Source organism: Halichoerus grypus, chromosome 8 (genome assembly GCF_964656455.1).
Source record: "Halichoerus grypus chromosome 8, mHalGry1.hap1.1, whole genome shotgun sequence".
Taxonomy (NCBI): Eukaryota; Metazoa; Chordata; class Mammalia; order Carnivora; family Phocidae; genus Halichoerus; species Halichoerus grypus.
Genome location: NC_135719.1, coordinates 83,998,074 through 84,024,825, shown reverse-complemented (window position 1 = coordinate 84,024,825; position 26,752 = coordinate 83,998,074). Strand labels below are relative to the sequence as shown.

General features: G+C 35.4%; 1 protein-coding gene and 1 pseudogene across 4 annotated transcripts in view; one reads left to right on the top strand and one right to left on the bottom strand.

The window, feature by feature from the left end:
* The window catches only part of LOC118536174 (ubiquitin-conjugating enzyme E2 R1 pseudogene), a 35,491-nt pseudogene extending 20,542 nt beyond the window's left edge, over nt 1-14,949 (bottom strand).
* Nucleotides 14,950-16,737: 1,788 nt separating this feature from the next.
* The window catches only part of NOVA1 (NOVA alternative splicing regulator 1), a 149,271-nt gene continuing 139,256 nt past the window's right edge, over nt 16,738-26,752 (top strand). For 2 of the 4 annotated variants that reach the window (XM_036092884.2, XM_036092883.2), the window contains exons 1-2: nt 18,368-18,486; nt 19,518-19,661. In XM_036092884.2, coding sequence (XP_035948777.1) covers nt 18,462-18,486; nt 19,518-19,661 — 169 coding nt within the window. In that variant the 5' untranslated portion in view covers nt 18,368-18,461. Of the gene's footprint in view, nt 17,776-18,367; nt 18,487-19,517; nt 19,662-26,752 lie in introns of those variants that run through there. The other 2 variants (XM_036092882.2, XM_036092881.2) reach the window with 2 other exon arrangements.

Genomic DNA, 26,752 nt, shown 5'->3' with positions numbered 1-26,752 from the left:
TTAAGATAATGACAAGGACTGATCTTAAAATAGTAAAATAAGGGCTACCCATCATAATGTAGCTGGCTTAAATGTAGCATAAACCTTACAAATTTGACTCCCCCTGAGTACTTTGCATCTGTCTTTATTACAGTGAATGTATACCCCAAAACTTTTGAGTTCTCACATACTATAGATGAAATCGATAGATAATTAAGTAGTAGCAGTGACTCATTTAAAACATATTTCTCACACACATATTTTGGCCATGTATTTTGCTAAGAAATGAAAATGCAATCATGACCTAGCTGGACATAAGCCTTGGATTTCATAACCTCATAGTACAAATGAATTTAAATATCTAACATATATTCTGTGAAGCACTCTAAAACAACCTGTACTGCATCTACTGGCCAGGACAATGTTACTTTTTGATGGTATTTTAATCGGAACTACAAAAAGGAAACAGCCTTATAAGATACCATAGTGAAGTGATTTTCATATTTGCACATCTGTTTAGGAACATTACAAGATTTCTCATTATCTCCAGCGTCACCACCAAATTCTTAAGACAAAATAAAACAGAACAAACAAACAAGCAATGAAGCCCAGAAAAACGAATTATCTATGCCAAGTGGACTATTCTAGAGGCTGGAAGGTATGTGCTATAATATCAAACCAAAGATACTTTTGCAATTTTTGAACAATGCTATTCTAAAAAGCTTGGAATATCTACCTTGAAGTCTCTATCTTTATTTCCTTCTACAAAAACTTCTATAGACACAACACATTATTTCCTATTCTACCATTCATTTGAAACTTCCTAGTGGAAAGAACACAAATATGGCTGAGGCATCAAGATAATTTCCTACTTCAACTGGTTCCAGATTTCTCTTTCAGAATTAAATATATTTTAGGAAAGGAGGAAAAGGAAAAGAAAAATGATCCCAGTTTTAAGTAAAATGTTTACTAATCCTCTAAGTATTTTTATCTTGTGCCAATTGGTTATTGAACAATATTTTGAAAACTGTATGCCTCCTATTATTTTCCATAAGAGCTGAAATTCTGCATATAGTTGATTTGAACTTTTGAGCTTTTAAATATTTTTATCATTTCACAGTCATCTTAATAAAATGTGTCATTCACTAAATTTTAATACATTGGTGACCAGCAATACTTGCATTTGTGTGGTCATATTAACTTTTTTTTGGCGTTTGCTTTAGTAAAAAGCTTTTTCTGGGATTTCTGAGTTATAAATTTATAAAGCTGTAAATTCATAAAATTATAAATGTGTAAAGCTATAAATTTATAAAATAAATTTCATATTACAAAAAGAATTATAATATTGGCAGGAAAGATGTATTTTTAAAAAAATCTATTAATACCAGTTGCAACTTGTCTGTGTAAATCATGATTGTCTTGCTACTCTGCCACCAAATAAATAAATCAGATGCTAAGCCTGTTATTTACAACCTCTAATTTCAAATCTTTATATCACCAAATGGCTTAATTTTTCTCCATAATTAATTTTAAAATAAATGTTATAAATTTAATTCATATAGTAAATTTATATTAATAAAAGGCTCTTTCCTTCCATTTTATAAAAGGATTTTATATTTATTGGAAAAAGGATTCTACTTAAAACCACAACCTATATTATATATGTGTGTATAGCTTAACTTTTATTTTCAGTGTTTGGATATCTGAACAGGTTTCTGTGTGTCAGGGTGGGATATCTGAAGAAACATAATTATGATTTAATGTTGCTTACAAGGTTATAATGAAGATATTATGTCATTTAATTGGCATTCAAATTCAAATCAAAAAATTATAATGTTAATATTTTTCTGTATTATATCTGTGAAGAATATATAACTCAATGCCTGTCTATTTGGACATTATGCCAATCACAGGTTGACATTCATTCACTTCAGAAGAAATCATACTAAATTTGGGTGACAAGAAATCCAAATTCTTGGTTATAAATTCAGAGGAAAAGTTTATTTGAATTCAATATTATGAGTCCTAACAAATGGGAGTAAACATATTAGATGAAATCCCAGGCAAGTAACATAATGAGTGAAGTGATCCAGTATGAGTGATGGGAACTAGGGCAAGGCCCCAAGCCCATGTCCTACCTAAAGGGAAAATTGCTATTTAGCATTGGCCAATCATTGCTACATGGAAATGTGGGACCAGAGTTGCCAGAATATGTGATTTTTCAAAATGACACTGCAAAGCATATATTTTTTACAACATGAAATCTATTTTTTTATTTAAATTCAATTAGCCAACATATAGTACATAATTAGTTTCAGATGTAGTGTTCAATGATTCAGAAGTCTATTTACTTTAAATGTTGGCTCCCACATGGAAATATAGTGCTGGCAAAATAAAACAAGGCAGTCAGCCTGTAACCTCTCAACTATATAAATCAAGCTCAATTATTTCAAATTTCAAAATTCATTTTGTATGAATTACAGGAACACATATAAGTCTGTATGACCAAAGAATACATTCACTATTTAAAACCATGTAAAGAATTCAGGCTCACACATAATATGTAAAGCCACTTAAACATTTATACATTTTTTGAAAATATCTATTTCTGAAGATTTTATTCTTCTACTTTTGGCTACCAGTAATATATTACAAATCTATAAGTGAATATTCTCCCAAAAAGTAATAGATTTAAACCTAACTATTTAGCTCCTTAGAAAATAAAGATGCTTTTCCTTGACTTCTTAATCATCTTTCATAGTGTTTTCAATTTACCCTTACAGAAAGTCAGAACTATAAGGATTCTTAAAAATAATTTAATAAAATCCTTTATGTTATGGATGAATAAGATCCAGAAAGGGGAAGTGCTTGTCCAATATTACAGATCATTAACAGCAGAACTGAAAATCCTTTCAAATACCATAAAGTTAAGAAGTAACATTTAATATTCCAAACTGAGATTGTGAAGACTGAAGCACAAAGAGAGCATGTGAGGAAATGTAGCATATGTAGTTAAATTAAAATATACAGGGGCGCCTGGGTGGCTTAGTCGTTAAGTGTCTGCCTTCAGCTCAAGTCATGATCCCAGGGTCCTGGGATTGAGCCCTGCATTGGGCTCCCTAGCTCTGCGGGAAGCCTGCTTCTCCCTCTCCCACCCCCCCTGCTTGTTCCCTCTCTTGCTGTGTCTGTCAAATAAAAACCTGGGTAAATTTACTAGGAGGTCTAACTAAATAAGCTTAGTCTTATTTTTAGTGGACATTCACTAATATCTTTATGGTTGGCAAAAAACAGTTTCCCAGTTTTAACTTGGAAAAGAATTCTGGATGGGTGCCATTTGTGAGCATCTGGGGGAATTTCAAAAAGACTTGTGGCAGTGGACAGAGCTGGTGTCCTGACCCTCAGTAGTAATTAAACTTAGTATCTGTCATTTATCTCTGTTTCGCAAATAAGCTGGGAACTCAGAGATTTCTCATTGACAGAAAAATAGGAATTTAGTGGGCAGTTCAATATATAAAGGGTTTTAGAAACTGTAAAAGATGAGAACTCTGCTTCTAACTGTCAGAAGAGCTGACAGGACTCAAGACAGATTCCAGCAGGGAATGATGGCATTTTCTATCAGAACCACAGAGCCGCTTGAGAGACCAGGACTGGATATTAATGTAGCCAGTATGAAATTGCTCCATATACTAAGTAGCATGCTTTATTTGTTCTAAAACAAACCAAATTATATTCCAAATCCCCACCATCTAGAGTTGTACAAGATTATATTTGTTGTATTTAATGGAAGGAGCTATTTTCTTTCTAGGAATATCCAAGGATCTGGAGGATGTATAGTTGGTACCTGTCCAGAATTAGAGATATGGGGATGTAGGCTGGTCTTTAGGCTATGGCAGTTATTATCTCCGTATGCTTCATGATACTGTTACTGCAGTTCATCTTCTGCTGTATGCTGGACACCGATCTACTGACAGGCTCAATAAGCTTGCCATGTTGACACCACTCATTGAGTGCAGGCTCAGCTGCAAAGACCTATAGCACTGCCCTGTAGGCTGCAATGCTAAGTGGTTAGCGTTTCGCAGCATCACTTAATTGTTCTTCATTAAGAGAGCTGCATGCAAGAGGACTCTCACATTTTATAACTCTCCCTGTCTTTCAGATAGTCACTTTCTCCTTCTCAACTCTCAGTACTAACATCTTTCTCCTTCTTTTGAAAGAGCTCTCTTGCCAGTTATCCAAGTGTTGTATTAGGGACCTGAAACACAGAAACCTTTATGTCCCCCCACTTAAGGCAGAAATTTCAGATTCAGAATACTAAGCCCTGGCTATCTTCTGATAGGAAAAATCTCTCTTGTCCTTAGAGTATCCTAGAGTATCCAAGGTGATACAAAGCAGATAATAGCACAATAAATTCCTAACACACCAATCCAGGTAAAGGAACACAATTTCATTTAAGATAGGACTAGCTTTACAGCCAGTCAGTAAAAATGATTCAGGCAAAGACATATGATGATTGGGCCAGCGGTGGGGTGGAAGGTTGTGTTAGTAAAATAAGTAATTGCAGTCTTTGAAATTAGGGAAATATGGGACCACGTCTTGGCTCAAAGGGTTGGTTGAAGCATAAAAATTATAGCTTGGGACTGTAGGGTGCAGGCTGGGGGACAGAGAGCTGGAAATAAACCTGAATATTAAATTGAGACATTTATTACCTAGCTGTGAGGATATTTAAAATCTATCTCCAGCTAACAACACCTGGATAAACATGCAACCATGACATATTTGAAGTAAGAAAAAGGGGAGCAAGCCCTGGTGTTCCATAAACATATACCAACTAAGCCAATTTACAGATAAAATTCAGTTGTCAGTATACAGGATACACATTAAACTTTTATTTTTCTACACTTTCTGATTCTTCTCTTAGTTTCCAAAAAAGTTCTATTAGAAAAAGTCCAGTTTTCCTCAGTTTAAGGGGAAAAATGTTTTGTGAGACCAAAGCCTAGGCTTAAAGGAAATCTGAGTGTTCATGAAGTTTAGCATGATTGTAGTACCATTCATTTTAGCTTAGCACTGTAAGAAGAGCTAGTGGAACAAAGAGATGAAAATGTAGAATGGGAAAGATTGGAACACTTGAAATATTTATCCCTCAGCACCACAGGCTTTTCCCTCATGTGGGATAATAGGGCTTCTGGAAAATGGAGGGTATAGAGAGTCATTTTGGAGGCTCTGAAATATACCATTGATATGGATATTGATAATTCTGTTCAATCTAAAAGAGAATCTTACCATCTACTTCCTTATCTTTATCCTCCTACTCTATCTTCCTCCTCAGCTACCAATAAATAAACTTTCCTAAATTTTAATTAAGAAAGAAAGTATTGCTAATATTTAGGTAATTAGGATGTTATAACTGTGACCCTCTGGCTTTTCATGCTTTCCATGAAACATGACAAGAATAGTTAACACTGTGCTGGAACAGGGGCGCCTGGGTGGCTCAGTCGTTAAGCGTCTGCCTTCGGTTCAGGTCATGATCCTGGGGTCCTGGGATCGAGCCCCGCATCGGGCTCCCTGCTTGGCGGGAAGCCTGCTTCTCCCTCTCCCACTCCCCCTGCTTGTGCTCTTTCTCTCTCGCTGTGTCTCTGTCAAATAAATAAATAAATAAAAATCTTAAAAAAAAAAACAAACCAAAAAAACACTGTGCTGGAACAACTGGGTTTCCACATGTAAAAGAATGAAGTTGGAACCCTACCTGACACTACATACAAAATTAACTCAAAATGAATTAATGGCCTAAATATAAGACATAAAACAATACAACTCTCAGAAGAAAACACAGGAGTAAATCTTCATGACTTCAAATTTTGCAATTGAATCTTAGATATGACACCAATAAGCAGAAGCAAGAAAAGAAAAAAATATGTAAGTTGGATTTCATCAAAATTGAACACTTTTGCAAATTGAAGGACAGTATCAATAAACTGAAAAGACAACTTACAAAATGAGAGAAAATATTTGTAAATCATATATATGTTAAGGGACTAGTATCCAGAATATATGAAGAACTCCTACAACTCAACAAAAATTTAAAATGGGCAAAAGACTTGAATAGACATTTTTTTCAAATTAGATTATAAAGGCTATACCCACTGTGAAGTGCATAGTTTCTGAAAGGAAATGTAATATACTTTTCCTTAAATAATATTTTTGACAGGAATTAAAAGCTAAACAGAAGCATATTGTGTGTGGGCCGGTGTATGTGTGTGTATAGTATTCTTTATTCTATCATTGTAGAATATCCACATAAATATGATAAATACATTCTCATTTAGCATGTAGGCCATATACTTTATGTTCAATAAGCATACACTTTATGTTCAATAAACAACATGCATATTATATTTTTAGTATAATGTGTTTGGGGTTCATCCATATTGTGCTTAAATAATATTCCATTGTGGAATGGTATACAGTATATGTTACATGACTATACCACATTTTTTTATCCCTTCATTAGTTGGAGATTTGGTTTGCTTCTACTTCCTAGCTTTTTATTAGAACTCATGTAAAAGTATTTGTTTGAACCCTGTTTTCTTTTGGATAACTACATATCTAGGAGTGGAATATCTGGATCATATGAGATTTCTTTGTTTAGCTTTTTGAGGAACAACCCAACAGGGTGGCTAAAATTCACAGAGTATCAGAGTACTGAGAAAAAGAACTCTACAGAAATAGACCTTTGGAAATAAATAGAAAAGGGTTTCCTTGGGTCTTCAGCTGAGTACCAATCAGCAGATGCACTGGAGGGAACAACCTAAGGAAATGAGGTAACAGTGCCTGGTGCTCACGCAGAGCTAGGAATAGTTCCTACTCCCTCTACCTAGAATGGAAAACCTCATAATTCACTGTGCATCAGCTAGAGTATTAAGAGGGTTTTGCCTCAGTTGTGGGACAAGATTAGCACTAGATTAGATGATCTGATTCCACCTCATAAAGCACGACCACAAAATACTGGACTGTTTCCAACAACTACATTCAAGGACAAAGCTCAAGAATATTTGTAGTAACACAAAAATACCCAGCATACAAGGTAAAATAAATAATGCCTGACATCCCATAAAAATTACCAGACATGTAGAAAAGCAGGACAATATATTCATATTGAAGAGAAAAAAACAATCAAAACCATATCAGAAATGACACATAATATAGCAAATAAACAAAGATATTAAAATAATAATTGTAACTGTCTTCCATATGTTCAAGAATCTATAGGATTTATTCAACATATTAAGTGGATACTTGGAAGATATAAAAAAAAGACCTAAACTTAATTGCTAGAGATGAAAACTATAGTATCTGAGATGGGAAGCCTACTGAATTCTCACTTGATCCATATAGGTGGAAATTCTAAGTCTAGTGACCAGAAGTCTGACTTGAACCACCAAAATAGAGAGTCATGGCACCTCAATCAAATTCTGGACCTGAGGCAATTAATTTACAAATCCAAGAAGGAGACCTTGAGAAAGTCTACTGCTATATTATAGAATTTTTATATCATGTGACAATGAGCTCATACTCATGGAATTCACTGGTCTTATGTCCTCCATCACTCTGAAGCAGCTGGCTTGACAGGACTGTGGATTGCCCTTTTGAAAACTCAGTCATGGTATCAGCGAGTTGGCAATACCTTGTGAGACTGGGGCAACGCCCCCCAGGTTGTGGTCCACGCTCTAAATCAGACTTAGCATCTAGTGCTATTTCTTCCATAACCAGGATTTATAGATCCTTAAATTATAAATCCAAGGCCTGGAAATGGGAGTGGCTCCTCTCACTATTGCCCTTGGTCTAGAGGTCTTAAATTTCAAAGCAAGGAATGCATCCACCAGATAACACAATAAAGATTCCATTGAACTAGAAGTTGAGACTGCCATCTGGCCACTTTGGACAGCTCAAGCCTGTGAATCAATAGGATGGAAAAGGAGTTACTGAGCTGGCTGCAGTGACTGATCCTGGCTATCAAGGAATATTGGGTGCTATTATACAATGAGGTTAAAGATTTTGTTTGAAATACAGATCCCCTAGGGCATCTCTTTCATTCTCATGTCCTTTGATTAAAGTCAATGGAAAACTACAACTCAATTCAGGTAGGATTTCTAATAGCCCAGATCCTGCAGAAATTAAGATTTGGGTCATCCCACTTGGCAAAGACCCACAACCAGGTGAGGTGCTTGCTGAGGGCAAAGGGAAGACTGAAAAGGTAGAGGGGGAAAGGAAATGAAAGTTGTGGAAGAGTAGAAATACCAACTGTGATGATGTGACCATATGAGGAAGTGAAGACTATAATCGTTACGAATATTTATTTTCACGTGAATGTTTATATTATGTATATATATTAATTACTCTCATATCTCTCTTTTATCATGTAATATAAGATGTGTTAATAACAGTTACTATTATATTTCCATATTTAATTTACAGGATATCACAGGGGGAGTGGAAACATCACCCAAAGGTTTTGTATCCTGTCCTGAGGAAAGGGCTAGCATGTTTTTAGTCTCATGTGGAATAGTTCATTCTGTATATCATTATTTTTATTATAAGTATGATTTTGCTATTGTATTTCCTTGGTGATTGAAAATGCTTTAGGGCGCCTGGGTGGCTCAGTTGGTTAAGCGACTGCCTTCAGCTCAGGTCATGATCCTGGAGTGCCAGGATCGAGTCCCGCATCGGGCTCCCTGCTCGGCAGGGAGTCTGCTTCTCTCTCTGACCCTCCCCCCTCTCATGCTTTCTCTCTCTCAAATAAATAAATAAAATCTTTAAAAAAAAAAAAAAAAAAGAAAATGCTTTAAGAAGCTGTGTATGGGTGCTGCCAAGGAGAAAAAGGGTGGGCTGTGATGGCTTTGTGATGTGTCGACCTAGTTAGGTTGAACTACATTTCTCAGAATTCCTTGCTAGTAAGTTTCTAGTTAGGGTAGTCTACAAGGGATATTATTTTGTGAGAGTTGGAGGATAGAGAGGAAGCAGCAGCCACTTTGCAGCATATATACAACTTCTCAGAGTTATTCAATCAAGCGATAGTCTAGGGCCTGATGTGAAGGGATTCTGGAGACATATTTAAGGTTTCAATTTTCAGTTAACCAAAAGGGAGATTACCATAGGTGGGCCTGGCTTACTAATCAGGTGGTAGCCATCAAAGCAACTAGGTCTCTGAAAATCAGAGACTTACAGCACAATTGGGCCTGCAATTGCTCTCCCATCCCCCAGTATCTTTCTTTCCCTAGCATCCATCTGTGGACTTTAGACTTGCTTGCCAGAGGCCACAGTTGTGTGAGCCAATTCCCTTAATATCACTATCACTATATATTTGTGTGTCTGTGTGTAAAATATAAATTTTAAAAATATATATCCTACTGGTCTGCTTCTCGGGTTGAAGCTTGACTGACATAGATTAAAAGAGATTTAAGTAACATATGAACCCATTGTAATGTATTTATTTGGGTAGAGGTTTAACAAAATGTAAAAAATGTTATAAGACCATTGAGAAAATTTAAAGACCATTGAGAAAATGTAAACACAGACCAGATATTTGATAATATTAAGGAGTTTTTGTCAATTATTTTCAATATAATAATGGTATTTTGAATTTTTTAAGGCCATAATGTTTTCAGAATAAAAATGTATTGATAGAATTTTCTTCAAAATTACTCTGAGAAAGAGGTTAAATTGAAACAAGATTGATCAGGAGTTTACAATATTGAAGGTGGGTATACAGTACCTGGGATCCATTATACTGTATTATCTCCTTTTGAATAAGAATTTTCCATTATAAGAATGGAAATTTAAGAAAAAAATGATTTTTCTTAAAGCCTACAAATATTTGACCCTGAGAAGAAAAGGTTAAATAAAGGCAAATTATGCATTTACTAAAGTTTCTACCCCCACTACAGACATTAGGTAGACTTGTTATACCCAGTCTCTTCTTACCTCCTTCTATCACACACACACATACACACACACATCCCTCTTCTTTCTACACCATATGCATAAAAACATCCATATGTAAAATGTAGGTTTTAATAAGTAAGCCCTATACATTCTCAATTATACGAAATGAAACATGGATAAAATAATTTAGAATTACATGAAGTCAATTAGACACTCCTGACCTACCATAGAAATGCTTACCTAGTGAAACCAAAAGATTAACTAGCAAGGCAGAATCTAGCAAGGTAGAGTATGGTAATGTATTTTTTTTTTTTTTTTTTTTTTTTTATTTGACAGAGAGAGAGATAGTGAGAGCAGGAACACAAGCAGGGGGAGTGGGAGAGGGAGAAGCAGACTTCCTGCCGAGCAGGGAGCCCGATGCGGGACTCGATCCCAGGACCCTGGGATCATGACCTGAGCCGAAGGCAGACGCTTAACGACTGAGCCACCCAGGCGCCCGGTAATGTATTTTTTTTAATATACAAGGATACCAATTTCTTCTTGTACTTATAAATACATGTAACATTATTATAACACAAATGGAACTTTTTATTATTTGACCTGTAATAAACAATGGAAATAGCAGACTACATTAGAAAGAAGCCTTGACTAGAGCTGTTAAAACCTTGTCTGGAATTCAAGGACTGAGGCTTATTTGAACAGCAGGAAGTAAACACATAGGAATCTGAATAATCCATAAAGTAAGCAATTCCCTGATGCTGTTTGTGGGTCTGATGGTTTATCATTTGAAGATCTATTTCATTATATTTATAATGTCTCATTTATCATTTCTTCAATTCACTTCACCTTGGCACAGTAATGAAGAATCATCTGATCAAAATGATTGTTTCCACAGTAAAATGTGAAAAAATAAATTTTTGAATTCTATCCTACTACTTTCTACCTCTGTTCTTGAGCTTTGGCTTAGCTCTAGCTAAGAAAAGTATAGGTAGGGAATAAAACATCATGAAGAGTAGAGGATGTGGGGACATACTAATTTATTATACCACAATGTAATACAAGAGTGAACAATAATAAACATTTCTATTATTACACATGGGGAAATTGCCATATAAAAGAATCTGATGAACAAAAAATATTTTATGGTTTATAATTGGCAGGCTAAAACAAAAGTCAAGACTCTTGAGTAATATTAGGGTGACCATATAATTTACTGTTCAAATTGGGACAATTTTGAAGGTATTGATAATTGCTCCGGGCATATGGCCTAAGCCAGGACCAGACCAAATGGAGACTCATGATAACATTAGGCATTATCAGAATAAAGTATGTGTAGATGAAGATATTTTATGGATGCAAGAGATAAATGATTTCAACTTAGTTGATATAGCATATGAATACAAATTAATTATAGCTTCTTTAATCTACTTTTGAAGTTCTTTTTTTCTTAATTTTTTCTCTATCTTTATCATTTTATCATCTTTATCATTCACTGTTTTTACCCCAGCAATTTTTCATATCCAAATGGTTTAAAAGCTGAAACTGTCACATTTTGAATTGTCATCCCAACAAAATATTTTTAACTATAGATTTCAACGAATGATTGCTTTCAAAATACAAAAACATAGAATAAATATATCAAATACATTCTTTACAGTATCAAGATTGTTTTCCTTGGTGTATCATTTTCCATTGTGCCTATGGTGCATATCATTTTCCATTGTGCCAACAGTGTATAATGTGTATCATTAACAGATTTAAAAATACATGTTAATGCATACAGTATTTACTTTGATGTTGACAATTTTCTTTTGTAAGATTCTATGGTCATAAGCATACTGAGATAGAAATTTGTTTTTAGATATGTAAAGAACATCTACCAACTCTCCCATTTTATAGATTAAGAAAATGAAACTCAGAGCAGGTAAATGAGTTATTCTAGGCCACAAAGTTAGTAGGTAGAAGAGTCACAACCAGATTATCAGTTCAAGGTTCTTTTTATTTTCAAATAATTTAGACTTAAAGAAGAGTTCCAAAGATAAAAATTCCCCTATACCCCTCAGGCAGCTTCTCCTAATGTTTACCTTTTACATAACCATGTACCAATTATCACAAGTTTCTTTTCATTGCACTGTGTAAAGTGTTAGTTCAGATTTATTGTCTTTAAGGTAAGTGCCAAAAGATGTATTTCATAATATTTAGAAAAATGCTAGAAAACTCACTGATCTATTACAAACTAAGGAAATGTACTCAGTGCCAAAGAATTTAGGATTCTTTCTAATATTAACATATCTCTTTATCTACTGGGATATTAAGGCTTGGGAACTTTTTGGAATAATGCTAATAACACATTTATGTTTCCATATAAATTAGGGTGAGCTTTCATAGACTGTTTCATAAACATATTCACCAACAATGAATTTATGTGATTAAATACATAAACATAAAAACTGTTTGAATTTTTGAGAAGTTTAATAAATAATTTTTCTAAGAAGTGCAATCTTGGAAAAGATTTCTTATCAATATGTCTATTTATAGAACTTGTCATACAAACCCAAGATGTGAGATTAGGTGATAAACTCTTCTGGTATATATTTGCTCCTATTTTCTTTGTGCCACATAGGATGCAAAAATAATCAGAATATGTACATTGATTCTTCATGTCTATATCTTAAAAAATTAGAAATGTGTTTTTTAAAAAACAGAAAAAATTATTCTTACAATCAATGGTTACAATATTTGGATTGAGAAAGTTATAAAATCTTAATTTTTTTAGTAGTTCAGGTTTTCCAAATTCTTTCATATTTATTTGATCTTTCCAACAATAGCTTGCAGTAACAGATTATTATTATTATAATTCTCATTTTCCTTTTTCATACAACTACGTTGATATTTGTAACAAACTGTTAATGCCCCACCCTTTTCTCCTTACCCTACCATTTCAGAACAGACTGGCCTGATTTTTCACAATGGTGGGGGATGTGTCCATAGCAGAGTGTTAATTCCCTAGCATTTCCAGCCTGTGTAGGGGCAGAATAGACCAGCTGTCAGAGAAAGTCGTCAGAAAAAGATGCAGCTCTGGCAATTGGAAGACTAGCCAGCATGCATGCATTGAATTAATGCACCCTAGGAAAAGAACGCCATCCATGACTGAAGGGAGTTGGTGCATATATACCTGAGTCTTCTCACACTTTGAGTGGGCTAATTCTGAAGTTACTGTTTTAAATGGTTTCTCAGGAATCCCAGTAAGATTAAGCTCTGTTTGCTCACAATGAAACTTGCTTGGTAATTCACCCTTCATTGCCTTCCTTCCATTCCCTGTCTCACTTCCCCAAATCCCTACTGTTTCCTGAAATCACTTTCTAAAATACACTATTTGCACTTTAATACTTAAGTCAGGATCTGATTTTGGTAGAACACAAACTCAGAAAAGTTTCCTAAAACATAGACTGAAGAGACACTCAAGTAGAGGGAGTATTATGTTCTATAGTTAATAGGACTCATTGTAGGAAAGGCAGGAGGAAGGAGACAAACGGGTTTAGGAATATTTGTGGACATCGACTATCTGTGTTTTCCCTAGAAAGCCAATCATTACTACTGAAAATAGATTACCTTATGTCCATGTTACTCTGACTAAAACTTAGGAAAGAAAAGAACCTCTACTGAAAGCCAATAAAGACCTGGGATTTTGTTCTTCAGATTAATATCATTTTTATCGGAGTTGCTTATGTTCATAACTCATCAACTAATTAAGTAAGGAAAAGCACACACATTCTCTTGTATCTTATGGTGTTAGAAAATATTAAATTTGCGCTGCCAATTGCTTGGTTAATTAAAAAATAAAATATTTCTTTTCAGAGAATTAAAAGGTCAAATATTTCTATTATATTTTTTAAAAAGTTCATTCAAACGTTTATTTGTATCATAAGAGGTATAGCATACTATAAACTGGGAGTTGCTTTTTAAAAATTTTTTCAGTTTTATTAGCTGGTAAAAATGCAGAATAAGACTTAAAACGTTTATGTCTATTTAATCAGAATGATAGAGGTATACACAGTGTGAAATGGAGTATGCTTTTTTAAAAAACAATAAAACATAATAGGGAATGGAGAATAAAAGGTACTCTCTGATAACCTTCATTGACCAAATCAGATCATAGCTAACTGACCCTTTGATGTCTGACCAGGTCTTAGGATAGTCTTTGAAATTCCTGGCATATCAGAGTTAAATAAATTATTGGTAAGCATGCTCTCCACATTTAAAATCATACCTTCTACTCCCAGGCCCCATGGAGTGGTAGGTAGTATTTAAATATTAAGTCTGAAGAAGGAAATAAGAGAAGGGTCAAATAAATAAGAATACAGTGACATGACTCTCAGGAAGCTTATGTCTCAGAAAGGCAATTTAACTTAGAAAGCTCATTTTCAATATAACATACATGGCAATGACAGATATTTTCTAAAATATTTTAGAAATATTTTATTTATTTTTAGAAATTTGTTAACATCAGTTTCCATTTCTCAGGCTTTCCCCAATTCAAAACTACATTATGCTGAATACTTTGTCCAAGCTTTAATACAATATAGCTTTGAGCTATCTTCATTTTTGAATTATCTTTGTCCCCTGTCTTTTACTGTTTTAAAACAATCTAGTAGCAAATCCCAGCCCTTTTCTAATTTTTCATTTGAAAACATCCTTGCATATTTTTGGTACACTTCACAGAATACTTTGATTACACAATGTCTACCATCAGCTTTTTCTATCTTGACTACCACATACTTATTCCAAACCCTGATTTTCTTTCATCACAGCTCCCTTGTGTTTTTTTTAATCCAATTCCGTGTATAAATCCTCTTTATTTTGGTCATGAAGGCCATATCATGGTTTCCTATTACATCATATATCAGATGAAAATTCTGGACTTTTTAAAGGTTCACAGACTTTTACCAATATGTACTAACTTACCTGCTTTCCCTTTCTTTGAGGTCTCAGCATATCTTCTTCTCTGATTTGAGGCAAAGTGTTTTTCATACTCCAGATGAACTTTTATTCCCAAACTAAATGTTATTTTTTTTTCCTTGTTCAGTGGACTATAATCTATCTTTCATCATTTAAAAAGCACCAGAAATCCCAATACCTCCTAGACGTTCCTTGCAATAAAGGGCGCGATGAGAAGGGTTAGTATTCTTTTCCATTCCCTTCTCTGTCAGGAATTAAATTTTATTCTATTCTCTTTGGCTATTGCCTCAGATATGCAGGTATTCTTGGTTAGAATATCATGGAATTACAGTGAAGTTCTTTATTATGCTAGCTTTTACTGAAACCATCATTCAGGTTGAAGTGCTATAGTGAAAAGTACGAGGAAGAAGCATCTTTGTTCTAGAAATCTAGCGTATATGTTTATACCTTTCCACATCTTAGAACACATTTCACATCTTACAATACATTATCTCATTTGCCCCTAAGACTTATGGGAAGTAGAGTTTCAGTCCCTGTTTTAAGTGCGAAGGAACTGAAGCTCTAGTGTACTGCAATATTCAAGAGGACAGACTTTGGAATCAGGAAGACCTGAGTTTGAATTATTGAGACAATATTTATACCTATGTGACTTTGAATTATTAATATCTCTAAACCTAAACTGCCTCATAAAATACGGGCCGTAATAATTGTATGATATACTACACGTAAAGAGCATCACATGTAAAACGGATTGCTTGGCACATGGTAAGCACTTAATAAATAGCCAACATGTTAAAGGATTTGCCCAAGACACTTTTAGAACATGACTGCAAGGACTTGAAACCAAGATTTCAGGCTCCAAAGCCCATGTTTTTCCACTATCCCTAATTCCTAGCACACTGATTAATTAAACAACTAACTTGGTAGATGACCTTGAGCAAAATACTTCACTGAGTCAGTTTACTGATCTGTAAACTGAGTCTTTTCAGACTTTCAGAGTCTATCGTTAGCTATGTTATTTTTTTCTGTAGCGTTGTACACTTGAGGTTCAGATTCCCTATATATCCAAGATCTGTATAATCGTAAGCCGTGCACATTGCAACCAGTTTTATTCCTATATTCATACTTTCTTCAATAATTAGTTTTGTGTACACTCACTCAGCTGTTGCCTGTCTTTAGTCTGCCTATCAGCGCCTCGTGAAGGGAAGACCCATATACCTAGCTTTATTTATTTATATCCTGGCTTGTTCCCGAAAGGATTAAAGGCAGCGAGTGACACTATAAGTTCCCTAACGATGTTACACAGTGCCAATAAAAAATACTCTTTTGATGAAACAACCCGTAGAAAACCGCCGATGAGTTGAGATGCTTTTACCTAACTCTTTAAAAAATAAAAACTAATGTACCTAGCTAGAAGTCCTGGAAGCATAAAGTTAAGGTTCTTTCTTCAGCCTTGACGCTGTCTCACCCGTTGTCAACGGTCACTCGAATGCCCTTCTCAGACTAGCCACAACTGTCGCCGCTCCAGCCCCGGCTTGACCGAGATCCCACCCCGCCCCTTCATTCCCTCTCATACCTAAGTTTCCTGATTGGGAAGGGGCCTGAAGAACCTTTCTCATATTCCCATTTTATTGGCTGGCACGGCTGTCAGTAATCTCTGCTTCCCGCCTTCTAGCCTAGCGGGTTTCTTAGACCCCTTGGTTTCTGCGACAAGCCGCTTGAGTTTGCCTGAGCCGTGTTGCCGGGGACCCGCGACCTTTCACCCCTCCCTACCCACAGGAGCGCCCCAGCCCCCGTCCCCGCCCCCGTCGCCGGCGCGCGCCCCCGGGTACGCGCTTAGCCCGCGCTCACACACGCACGCGCATACACACTCATATACACACGCGCGCACACACACACACACACACACACACACACACACCCTCCCCCGCCTCCGGCGGGGCCCCCTCCGCCCCCGCAGGCTGAGGTATCAGCGCTGGGAGGCGGCAGCGGCGGCGGCGGCGCTGCTGAGAGGCAGGGACCCGAGCGCGAAGTGTGTGGGAGTCTACGAACTCAACCCCTCTCTACCCTCCCCTCGCAGCCATCCCCCTCCCTCCCCGCCAGCCCCCCCTACAAGCGGGAGAAATAATGAGCGAGACCGGGCGGCAGCAGCAGCATCGCCGAGCAGCCCAGGCAACGGCAGAACCGCTCCGGCAGCGGCGGCGGCGGCAGCACCAGCAGCGGGAGCGAGCGCAGCGCTAGCGCGGCGCGGGGATCGCCGCGCTCCTTCCCGGCTCCTGCCCTCCTCCGCCGCTCGCTCCTCTCTCCGCATCCACCTCCTTCCCCTCCTCCTGCTCATTCACTCTTTCCCTCACTCTCCCCTCCTCCTCGGCTTCTCCCCGCGCCCCGCCAGCCCTCGCGCTCTCCCACTCCCTCTGCCCGTCCTCCCCGCTCCCCTCCTCCCGCTCATTCACTCGCCCCTCTCCCTTCACTCTCTCCCCCTCTCTCCTTTCTTCTCCTTCTTTCACCCTCCGTCTCTCACACCCCCTCCATTCCCCTGTCTCCTTTCTGACACTGCACTGCAGCTGCTCCTCAGCCCTGCCCCCTCCCCAGTGAGAACAAACCAGCAACATTGCTTTTTTTTCCTAAAGAGATTTCTATTGATCCGATTAAAAAAAAAAAAAAAAAAAAAACCTTAAGAAACCCCAAACGCAAAAAAAAAGAAAAAAAGCCAAAACAAAAGGGAGAACCTTCTCCCCGTAGCAGCGGCAGGAACTGCAAACATGATGGCGGCAGCTCCCATCCAGCAGAACGGGACCCACACTGGGGTTCCCATAGACCTGGACCCGCCGGACTCGCGGAAAAGGCCGCTGGAAGCCCCCCCTGAAGCCGGCAGCACCAAGAGGACCAATACGGGCGGTGGGTATCGCTTCCACCTCCCCGCTGGCCCCATCCCCCGCCGCCCGCCCCTACCTCCCTCCCTCCCGCCGGCCTCCCTCCCTCCCGCGGCCCGGACACCTCCAGCCCGAACCCGGCGGCTCCCGCGCCCCTGCCCCGCGCCCCCTCCCCTGCACCTGCCCCGCACCTCGCCGTCCCGGACACATTTCCATTTCTCTGTTTATCATTCATCAAAATGGCGACCGGTTTTTCGGAATAGACCTATCTTTCCATTTAATCGGTCTAAAGACTGACCATTTAAATATCCTAGACCTGGGCAAGGGGGTCCGTTAAAGAGGAGGAGGATGACCCCCGAGTGAGGTGATGGCCGCCCGAAGATGCGCGCTGCATTTAACAGTCTGATAAAATAAATAAATAAATGGCACTTGGGTAGCGGATAGCAAATGATTGGGGCACAGGAGAGTTTTTCTCTCTTCATCCCCTTGCTTTGGGCCACAAGTAGTATGCAAAATCTTGATGAGTGCATGCTCTTACCGCACTTACATTGTCGTTGCAAATATCTCATTGATTTGTCTTCAGAGGTGTGCATACGAGGGTGGGGGTGTCTGGTACTGTGACTTGTTAGTTTAACATCCTGCGCTTCCTGGGAAGATGAGTTATAACGGGACCGGTATCGCTTCTTCATTTGCACTGGAGTCATCTTAACAATGCACCCAATGCATCGAGGCAGAGGTGAATTTATCTACAGCATGTACATTAGAGACGGATGGGAGTCTTGCGAATGGCACACCCGCAAAATTTGGAACGTTTATTCACATGAGGAAGCTGGATTTACCGGGGTGTTTCCTATTTAAGACTTGATCAGTTTGTCGGAAATTAAAGTTTATGGAGTTGGCTTTATTTTCTAAAACATTTCATTTCACTCTTTCTTGGTTCATCCACCCCCTCCGCTTTAAAAATTGTGGCTGTTTTGGAGAAGTAACATAATCTGTTTGGTCACTTTTAAGTGTATTTGATATAAATGACTCCTAAGCTTTTTAGTATTGGCAGAATTCTTCTTAACGTCCTTTAATTAATGAGCTTAAACGAGATCATGGTAGACTAAGAAGTGCTAAAGAAATACACCAGGATTAGTTAGATTTGCCAGTTCACATCACTTTGAGTTATTTCCTGGCAGTTATTGCAGGCTTGGAATACACCCTACAGTTTGGGTGGATTATTTGGTGGGAGAAGTGTTTGTTTTGTATACTTTAAGTAGGATATAGGCAATGGCTAATTGTAGTCCTTAGGTGTTTGCTAATGTCAAACAAATATAGCTCATCACTATTTACAGTCCTTTTACTTATTTATTTTGCAATATGTTAAGCGAAGGTTTGTCATCATATAAATCTCTGAAGTTTTGTTAAAGGGTCAGTTCATTTCATTTTACCATAGTAACCACAGATAGAATTGGAAGACTTCCATGTTTGGAATAACAACTGGAATTTAGTCATCAGTTTCTACAGTGCTGCAAAATGATAGAACATGTTTAGTTTTTAATTCCAAGTTTGAAAGTATAAATCCTACAAAATGGGAAACATTTTGTACCTATTTATTTTTCATTGTAATTGGCTTATTTTTGTTCTTTAAAAAAATTTAACCCCATATTTCCTGCAGCTATATGCCCAATGTTTTAATTGCTGTTTTTCCCTCTTGAGGGTGGAGAGGGGATACAAAGTTTAAAATTATCATGTTAACCAAGTATATTTCTTTGCATTTTTCAGAAGACGGCCAGTATTTTCTAAAGGTTCTCATACCTAGTTATGCTGCTGGATCTATAATTGGGAAGGGAGGACAGACAATTGTTCAGTTGCAAAAAGAAACTGGAGCCACCATCAAGCTGTCTAAGTCCAAAGATTTTTACCCAGGTAGGTGCAATGGTGAAGGGATTGTTTGATAAATCCCCAAGGAAAGAAAGAGAAGATCTACCTGTGCTGTATGTTGTATGGAAAGAAATTCTTAATAGTATAAACTTTATTTATCTATTGTATTTGTGGAAAATTTTAAAGTATATTTCTACTGTTGGTGTTATGTTTTGTTTCAATAATTGATATACTGTGTCTGATTTAGAATAATTACGAGATGAATCTTTTGGGTATTTCTAAATACTTCTTTCTAATTAGGAAGAAACTCTAAAATTTAAAGATAGAAACATGGACAGCTGGCATCAGGAAATAGGGTTCTTTTGAAGTTTTCAGACATCATTGTAATGACAATTAGTCTAGAGTGAATTCAGAAGAGGGGGTAGGAAGGCTTCTTAAAGAATGGACCATTTACTTCTAAATCCATTATGTACCTCTTTCTGCTTCACTGCTTTGTTTGTTGGCCCTGGAGTGAAGTAAAGAGGACAAGTGCTGCCTCTTCAGATTTTTAAAATACTGCGTTTTTAATGTAATTGTGACAAGGAAATATATTATTATGTAAGAAGTAAAGTAATACTTCAAAATTTGTGTTATGAAGAGCTGTATTTGATTAAAATATGTTAACAGTTGTGTGGTACTATAACCTACTGGAAAATGACAAGTTTCCTAGGTGGTATAATTTTTTTTTTTTTTACTTTTCAGTGTGTGTTTTTTATTTCAAGTGTCATATAGTTCTGCGTGTTTTATCTTTTTCTTTTTTATCATTTTGCTACTCAGTATATGGGTTTTAAGTTTAACTGGAAAATCTGCATAATTGAATAGTGTTTCTCTTAGGTAAAACATGAACTGATTTGCTTTTACCCAGGTGTAGCTTCTGCCTTTTTTTTTTTTTATTAGTTTGCTTTATGGCCATAAAAAATATTTATTCAGTGCTGAGGGGACTGATACTGCTTTTTTTTTTTTCCTGGTAGAAAAGAAAAGCTTATTTACTTTCAATGATGTAATTTCAGTAAGAGTTCTTTAACAGAGGATTTCTTTTTCATAGCCAATTGATTGGTGGTGGAAAATGGACCATTATGCTAGAGAAAGTTTTAGAATGGTTGACAATATCATTTAGTTATATAAGATAAATGTAGTATATTTGGTAAACACTACAAATATTAAACTAAAATGTAATTTATTAGATATTCTGTCCTTCGAAAGTTTGCTCCTGTGAGTGTAGTTTTGTAGATGGCTTTCCTTGTCTCTGAAACTTTCCTTATGCATTAAGAAAGTTTACTAACATATTCACATTTGTATGTTTAAAAGATATATTATGATGAAAAAAATCAATGTGGAATTGTGAAAACCTTAGTACAAATAAAAGCACTCAAAAGAGCTTGATTGCAGAATTAATAACGTGATAGTTCTAGGAAAAGAGCTGCAATGGTAAATTAAATTCACTGTCAATAGATGAAAATGAAATAGCTTTTTTGCATTAAACATGAGGTGGTATCAGATGTGCAGGGATGTTACAGAAAATTGGTGTTTATCAAGGATATTCTAAATAGTAAATTAAATGCCTTTTCATTTGAATATAGTTTATTTTCAGTGGGTTGGAAAGGGTGCACCGAGAATTAGATCTTTTGTTTTTAGTTCACTTAGTTATGCGTATTTTTCTTATTACATTGAAATTGCTTATTTTATTTATAGTTCTGAGACACGTTATTCATATAGAGCAAGAATATCCATTGGAAAAAAATGGAAAACTGGAATGCGTTGAACAAAATTTTGTGTGTGTAGTGACGTAACCTGATCAAATGCGATTTGAAATGTCTGGATAAAAGAAGGCATATACTGTCTGCCTGTAACAGGTGGAAACCAAGCACACACTGGAATCAATTTTAAGGATAAAATAAAGCCTTGTAATTAATAAGAAGCTGTATTAATTCTGAACACTTTTTATTTAAATGTGATATTAACTAGGTTATTACCTGTTCAGACAGATACATCTCTCTTCTTCTGATAGACTTCAATTCTAATAGTCTTTCTGTTCACACTTGACAACAGCCTGTGGAATTATCTGAGGTCCTGGTATTCTTCAATATAACAGCCTCTGAGCTACTTTCAACTTCTCGTACTCAGATATATTTAAGGGATACTTACCTGCTCATCTCAGACAAAGTAAATTATAAAACTATGATTTATATCGCCATGTTACAAGTACTTTCTTGTAGGATTATGCAATAATTTATTTGGAAGCCCATTTTTGTGTTTCATATATGTATTTATGACTCCTACTTGATTAGAATGAATATGCCTGATGTTTATTTCATGAAGAATTTTTCTGTTTCTCATTTGGTAAGACAGTGTATTTGGGGAAAAGTGTACTTTAGTTGTATAACCTAATGGATTTTCTCAAATCACCTAAGTTTTGAAACAGAATGTAATTGTGTTCAGAAGGTTTAGTTAAAATACTGATGTATCTAAGACAGATTTTCTTTAGGATATATAATGCAGGGTACAGACACACTGGGGATATTTTAGCAAATTTCAACTCAAATGTATGTCCATTGTTTTTATTGTAGCCAATATAGTCTACTCATATTTATCATATTTGTGCGTTTTGGAATTTTTTGTTTGTTTGTTTTTTGCTCAGCTTGGGTCTTTAAAATATCTTAAGCAACCTTGCTTTTTTGAGTAATTTTTGATACTTATGGTTGAAATCAAGAAAATATTTTATGCACATTAATTGGTATGATTTAGAATTTGTAGAACTGTATATTGTATTGTGTATTTTAGCATGTCATAATAAATAAAATAATTTGGGGAAATTGTATGATGAGGATTGTAAAGTGCATTTTTAAATTACTGTAATCAGAAAGAAAAGATCTACAAGTAGACATGCTTTATTTTTTGCTGTGCTTTGTAATTCATTTATCTTTTTAAAAATCTAAATCTTACAGAATACTACTTACTATCTGTGATTTATGAATATATCTTTTTTTCTTACTTGATTAAACCAGCTTATTTATTTATATATCTTTTTTATAAATAGGTTACCTAAAGTTGTTGCCTTGTAGTAAAAAAACAGCTTTCTCATTTTGGGGAATATATTACTGAATGCATTTTCAGAATGGCGATAGTGTTCTCTTATTCTTTTATTTGGCATCTGAAGATGTATTTAGTTTTTGTTAATAAATAGATTGATTTTTTATTAAAAGTAATGCATGGCTCAGGTAGATAATCAAAAAAACTTATTGAATATGTATTGGTTGGGAATAGTAAAGGATTTATAAAATATATTTTTTCATATGTGCCTTAGATTTTAGAATTCGTAATGTACCTATTGTTATTCCATTGTATGACAGTAGAGATATTCATTATATCAATCAAACAGAAATACTTCACTGTAATCTTAGCATATATTAGTCTCTATCTTACACTGTTTTCATATTTATGGTTAGAAAACTGGATCACATTTGATGTGAAGTATTTCCTTTTATGGTCCTTAAGTTAAAATTTGAACTTATATTCCTAGATTTATCGTAATCTTAGCATTGTCCAACTTAGGTGATGTTTTTTGTTTTGTTTTTTTAAATCACAAGCCATTTATATGTTAAAATTTTAAAGCTCATGAAAAAGCAGACTGTGACTGAATTTTTCTTTTAGTGAAGGAAATACCCAATACTACCTTAGTTTTGACATGGGAAGAATTCAATGGCCAATTTAACCTCTAGGATCGGGACTGTATAGCATAAGAATGATCATTTTTTGGAAATCAGATGAGTTGATAAAGTTTTAAAATAGATCACTTCTTTTGTTTACATTGTTGAAGGAAGAGTATTATGATATTGGTAGTATAACGGGAGTATTTTAGTTACAGCTTTTAAAAGTTGCAGTCTAAACACTTTGATCTAGATGCAAAGCACCTTAGAAATTTATTGATACATATTTCAAGGCAAAATTAGTAGATAAATAGAGTTGTAAAAAGGAAAAATAAAGTAGTGTAATTTCTAGTATTGTTGAGTTTAATATGATGGTTATCATTACACTATGCTATACCTTTGATTTTAGTGTGATCAAAGAGTTTCTGACACATAATGTGTTTTTCTTTAAATCTTAAACTTGTAATATTTGTCATATTACCTGTTTTGTGGGTTACTTTATATTTTGTCTCTCTATACCCTTAGTTGGAGGAGGAGCCATAATCTTTCACTTAGACATTAATGTCTCCGAAAATTTGCTGTATATTTAATATTTTGTTTCTCATTTTAAGCAATAGGAAATCTTAACATATGAAGGAATGTTACTGGCATAGCACAATATATGTTAAAATTGTAGAGTCCAAAATATACAATTTTGATACTTAATCATGTAAGCAAATATTTTGTAGCATGGGATTTTTAGAAAAATTGAATTAGCATTAGAAATCTTAGGTATTCAATTTATTTGATTTTTTTATTTCATTCTGATGTTATGTCTTCTATCACTGATTTAGTAAGTTGTGGAACATCATTTACACTGTTGGTGTTTTCATGAATTATAATGTATAATGTCACTTTGATATTTGCTATTTGAAGCCTTCTGGATTTTGGAAAAATAGCTCATTTAAATTTGTGACGTTGTAAGGAAATCCATTACGTCTAACAACATCGCCTTGCAAATATCATCCCCAAAAGGTTTCAGGACTAGTTTAGAAATAGTGAACACAATTGGTGAAATAGTTCAGTATTTATGTATGGAAGATGTTTTGTCTAATATACAAGAGGAAGAACAATCTGCGTCTTGGGAACTCTAAGGAGTATGTGGTATCACTAAAAACCTGACCAATAAACCACCCATCTTGAAAACTTGTCTATTTTTTAGCTATTTTGTTCTGTTTTGCTTTGCTCTGGCTTAAGAGAATTTTTAAGCTTTTCAATAACACGAATAACACTACTGAACACAATTACGCCACTTGTTACCTAAAATTCAGTACCTAATAAACTATTTTTTAACCGTAGAATTTAGTCTTGGTTGTTTTCAGTTTAGCGGAGTTGTTTTAAGCCACTTTTATGAGCAAGTGCAGCTTTTCAAAATAAAATTGGGGGGACAAGGGTGGGAGATTTGTGCTTGATTGCCATCTCGTTTCCATCTTTGGATACATCTCTAGCATAAAGTTAAACAACATCTGCAGAGATCTGACTGACAAACATCTCTCTGGGACTCATCATTGCAGCCCGCAGCAGGTGCATTCAGCTTGCAGTCCTTTCCAAAAAGAGGTTAGTTTGTTCTAACATTTATCAGTAGACCAGTGGGAGCAAGTGACTAGAGAGAAGAGGTTGGTTGTCACTTGCCCAGTACTGGAATACTACAGGTAATTGGACTGGACTGGTGGGAACCACAGCAGTGTGTGTCTCACATTGCACTGCAGCTGCTGTGGAGCTTAATTAACCTGACCCTCAGAGACTGAAGTGTCATGGTATAAAACACAACATGCAAGAAATGAAGCAGTACTTTTCAGTACTTCCTAATGCTTGAGTTGGTGAAATTTCCATTTTCTTCATCTTGTTCTTAAAAGATGGCATCGGCTTTCCACTTTTTTATATGGAGATATTTAAAACTAAAATGATTTCTATGAATCTGATAGAACCCGCAAAAAAAAAAAAAAAAAAAAAAGAGAGAGAGAGATGTTGTATAGAAGTAGAAAAAAACCAAACAAGTCGGAAGTATTTAAATTTCCCTGTTTCACAAGTACATTTTCAAATCAGGAGTGAGCAAAAATAAGTGGAGGTACATTGTAATTTTTTTATTAGTATTATCTTAGCTTAACATTTGTTTATTCTTATAGGAGAAATAACCCATGTAAAATTAAGTTGTATCTTTTTAGCATGTTAGAGGCTTTAGCAAGCAAACTCTGCCCAATGCTTTGAAGTGTTTCAACAAATAAGACAGGTATAGCATAAAAACTCTAAAAAACTTAATCTGTCATTTATTTCTCTTATTTTAAATTTCTTAATCTATTGGAAGACTGACTTCAGAATGCTTCCAAGACATACATAGAAGTTTCTTGTCTTCTAATAGTGTTTCTACTTATTGTAGGGGTCTTATCACATTGCTGTTTTATTAATTGCCCTTGAAAGGAAACTAATTCCTAAGGTAAAAAATGTCTTTAAATTAAATCTGGTAAATTGCTATACTATTTTAAAACAATTCTGATTTAAAAATATCATTTGGAATCTTGTGAAGGAGTTTTGTAGTTTTGACTTTTCTATTAGTTTTACTAATTTGAATTTTTTGGTCTTTATTGAATATAACCTGTCAATTACCAAAGAGTACTTAAGTTTTGGAGTTTGTACAGATTTTTTTGTAACCTATATGCTTTTCTTGAAAGAATTTTTACCAGTATTGCCAGTAACTATTTGATTCTGAAGTTACTGTTTGCAAGAAGTCTGTTAAAGTTTATTTTAATTAAATTATGAATAGTTAATAATTTATAATTATAGTACTCATGGGAAATAAGATTAAAATAAACATCTCTAGAAGTTAAGAGAATCATTCTCACACTCTTAAACATTTTTCATTTTTGACACCTTGGATAATTGTTTTCTTATCAATATAGAGATGATTCTTTAAAATTTCACATATATACTGTACCATCATTTTTAAATTTTTGATAAGGAAGATAATTGAATAAAAATAAACATTTAGGACTACAAAGTACAAAAAAGGAATATTATTTACACTGACGAAGTTTTTGAGATATTTTCAATATTCCCTGACTTTCAAGCTACTATATGGATCCTTTTCCATAACAAAACTTGATCATGAAAACACATCATAGCTACACTCCATCATTGATCTTTTGCTGCTTCCTGCAGGGCCTGTCATAGATAGCATCGTTGACAGGACCAGATGAAAAATGAAATCAGTATCTTGAGTTTTTTAACAGCAAAATGATTCAGGTAAGATTATTTGGCGTGGAAAATAAACCATTTTTTTTTTTTTTACCATTCTTAAACTAATTTTATTTAATACTTGATATTTAAAATTCATATATTTTTTCTCATTTCAAGACCTATTCTATGTCCTACTGATGTTCAGTGGATTTGTAATTTACAATGAATTTTATTCTG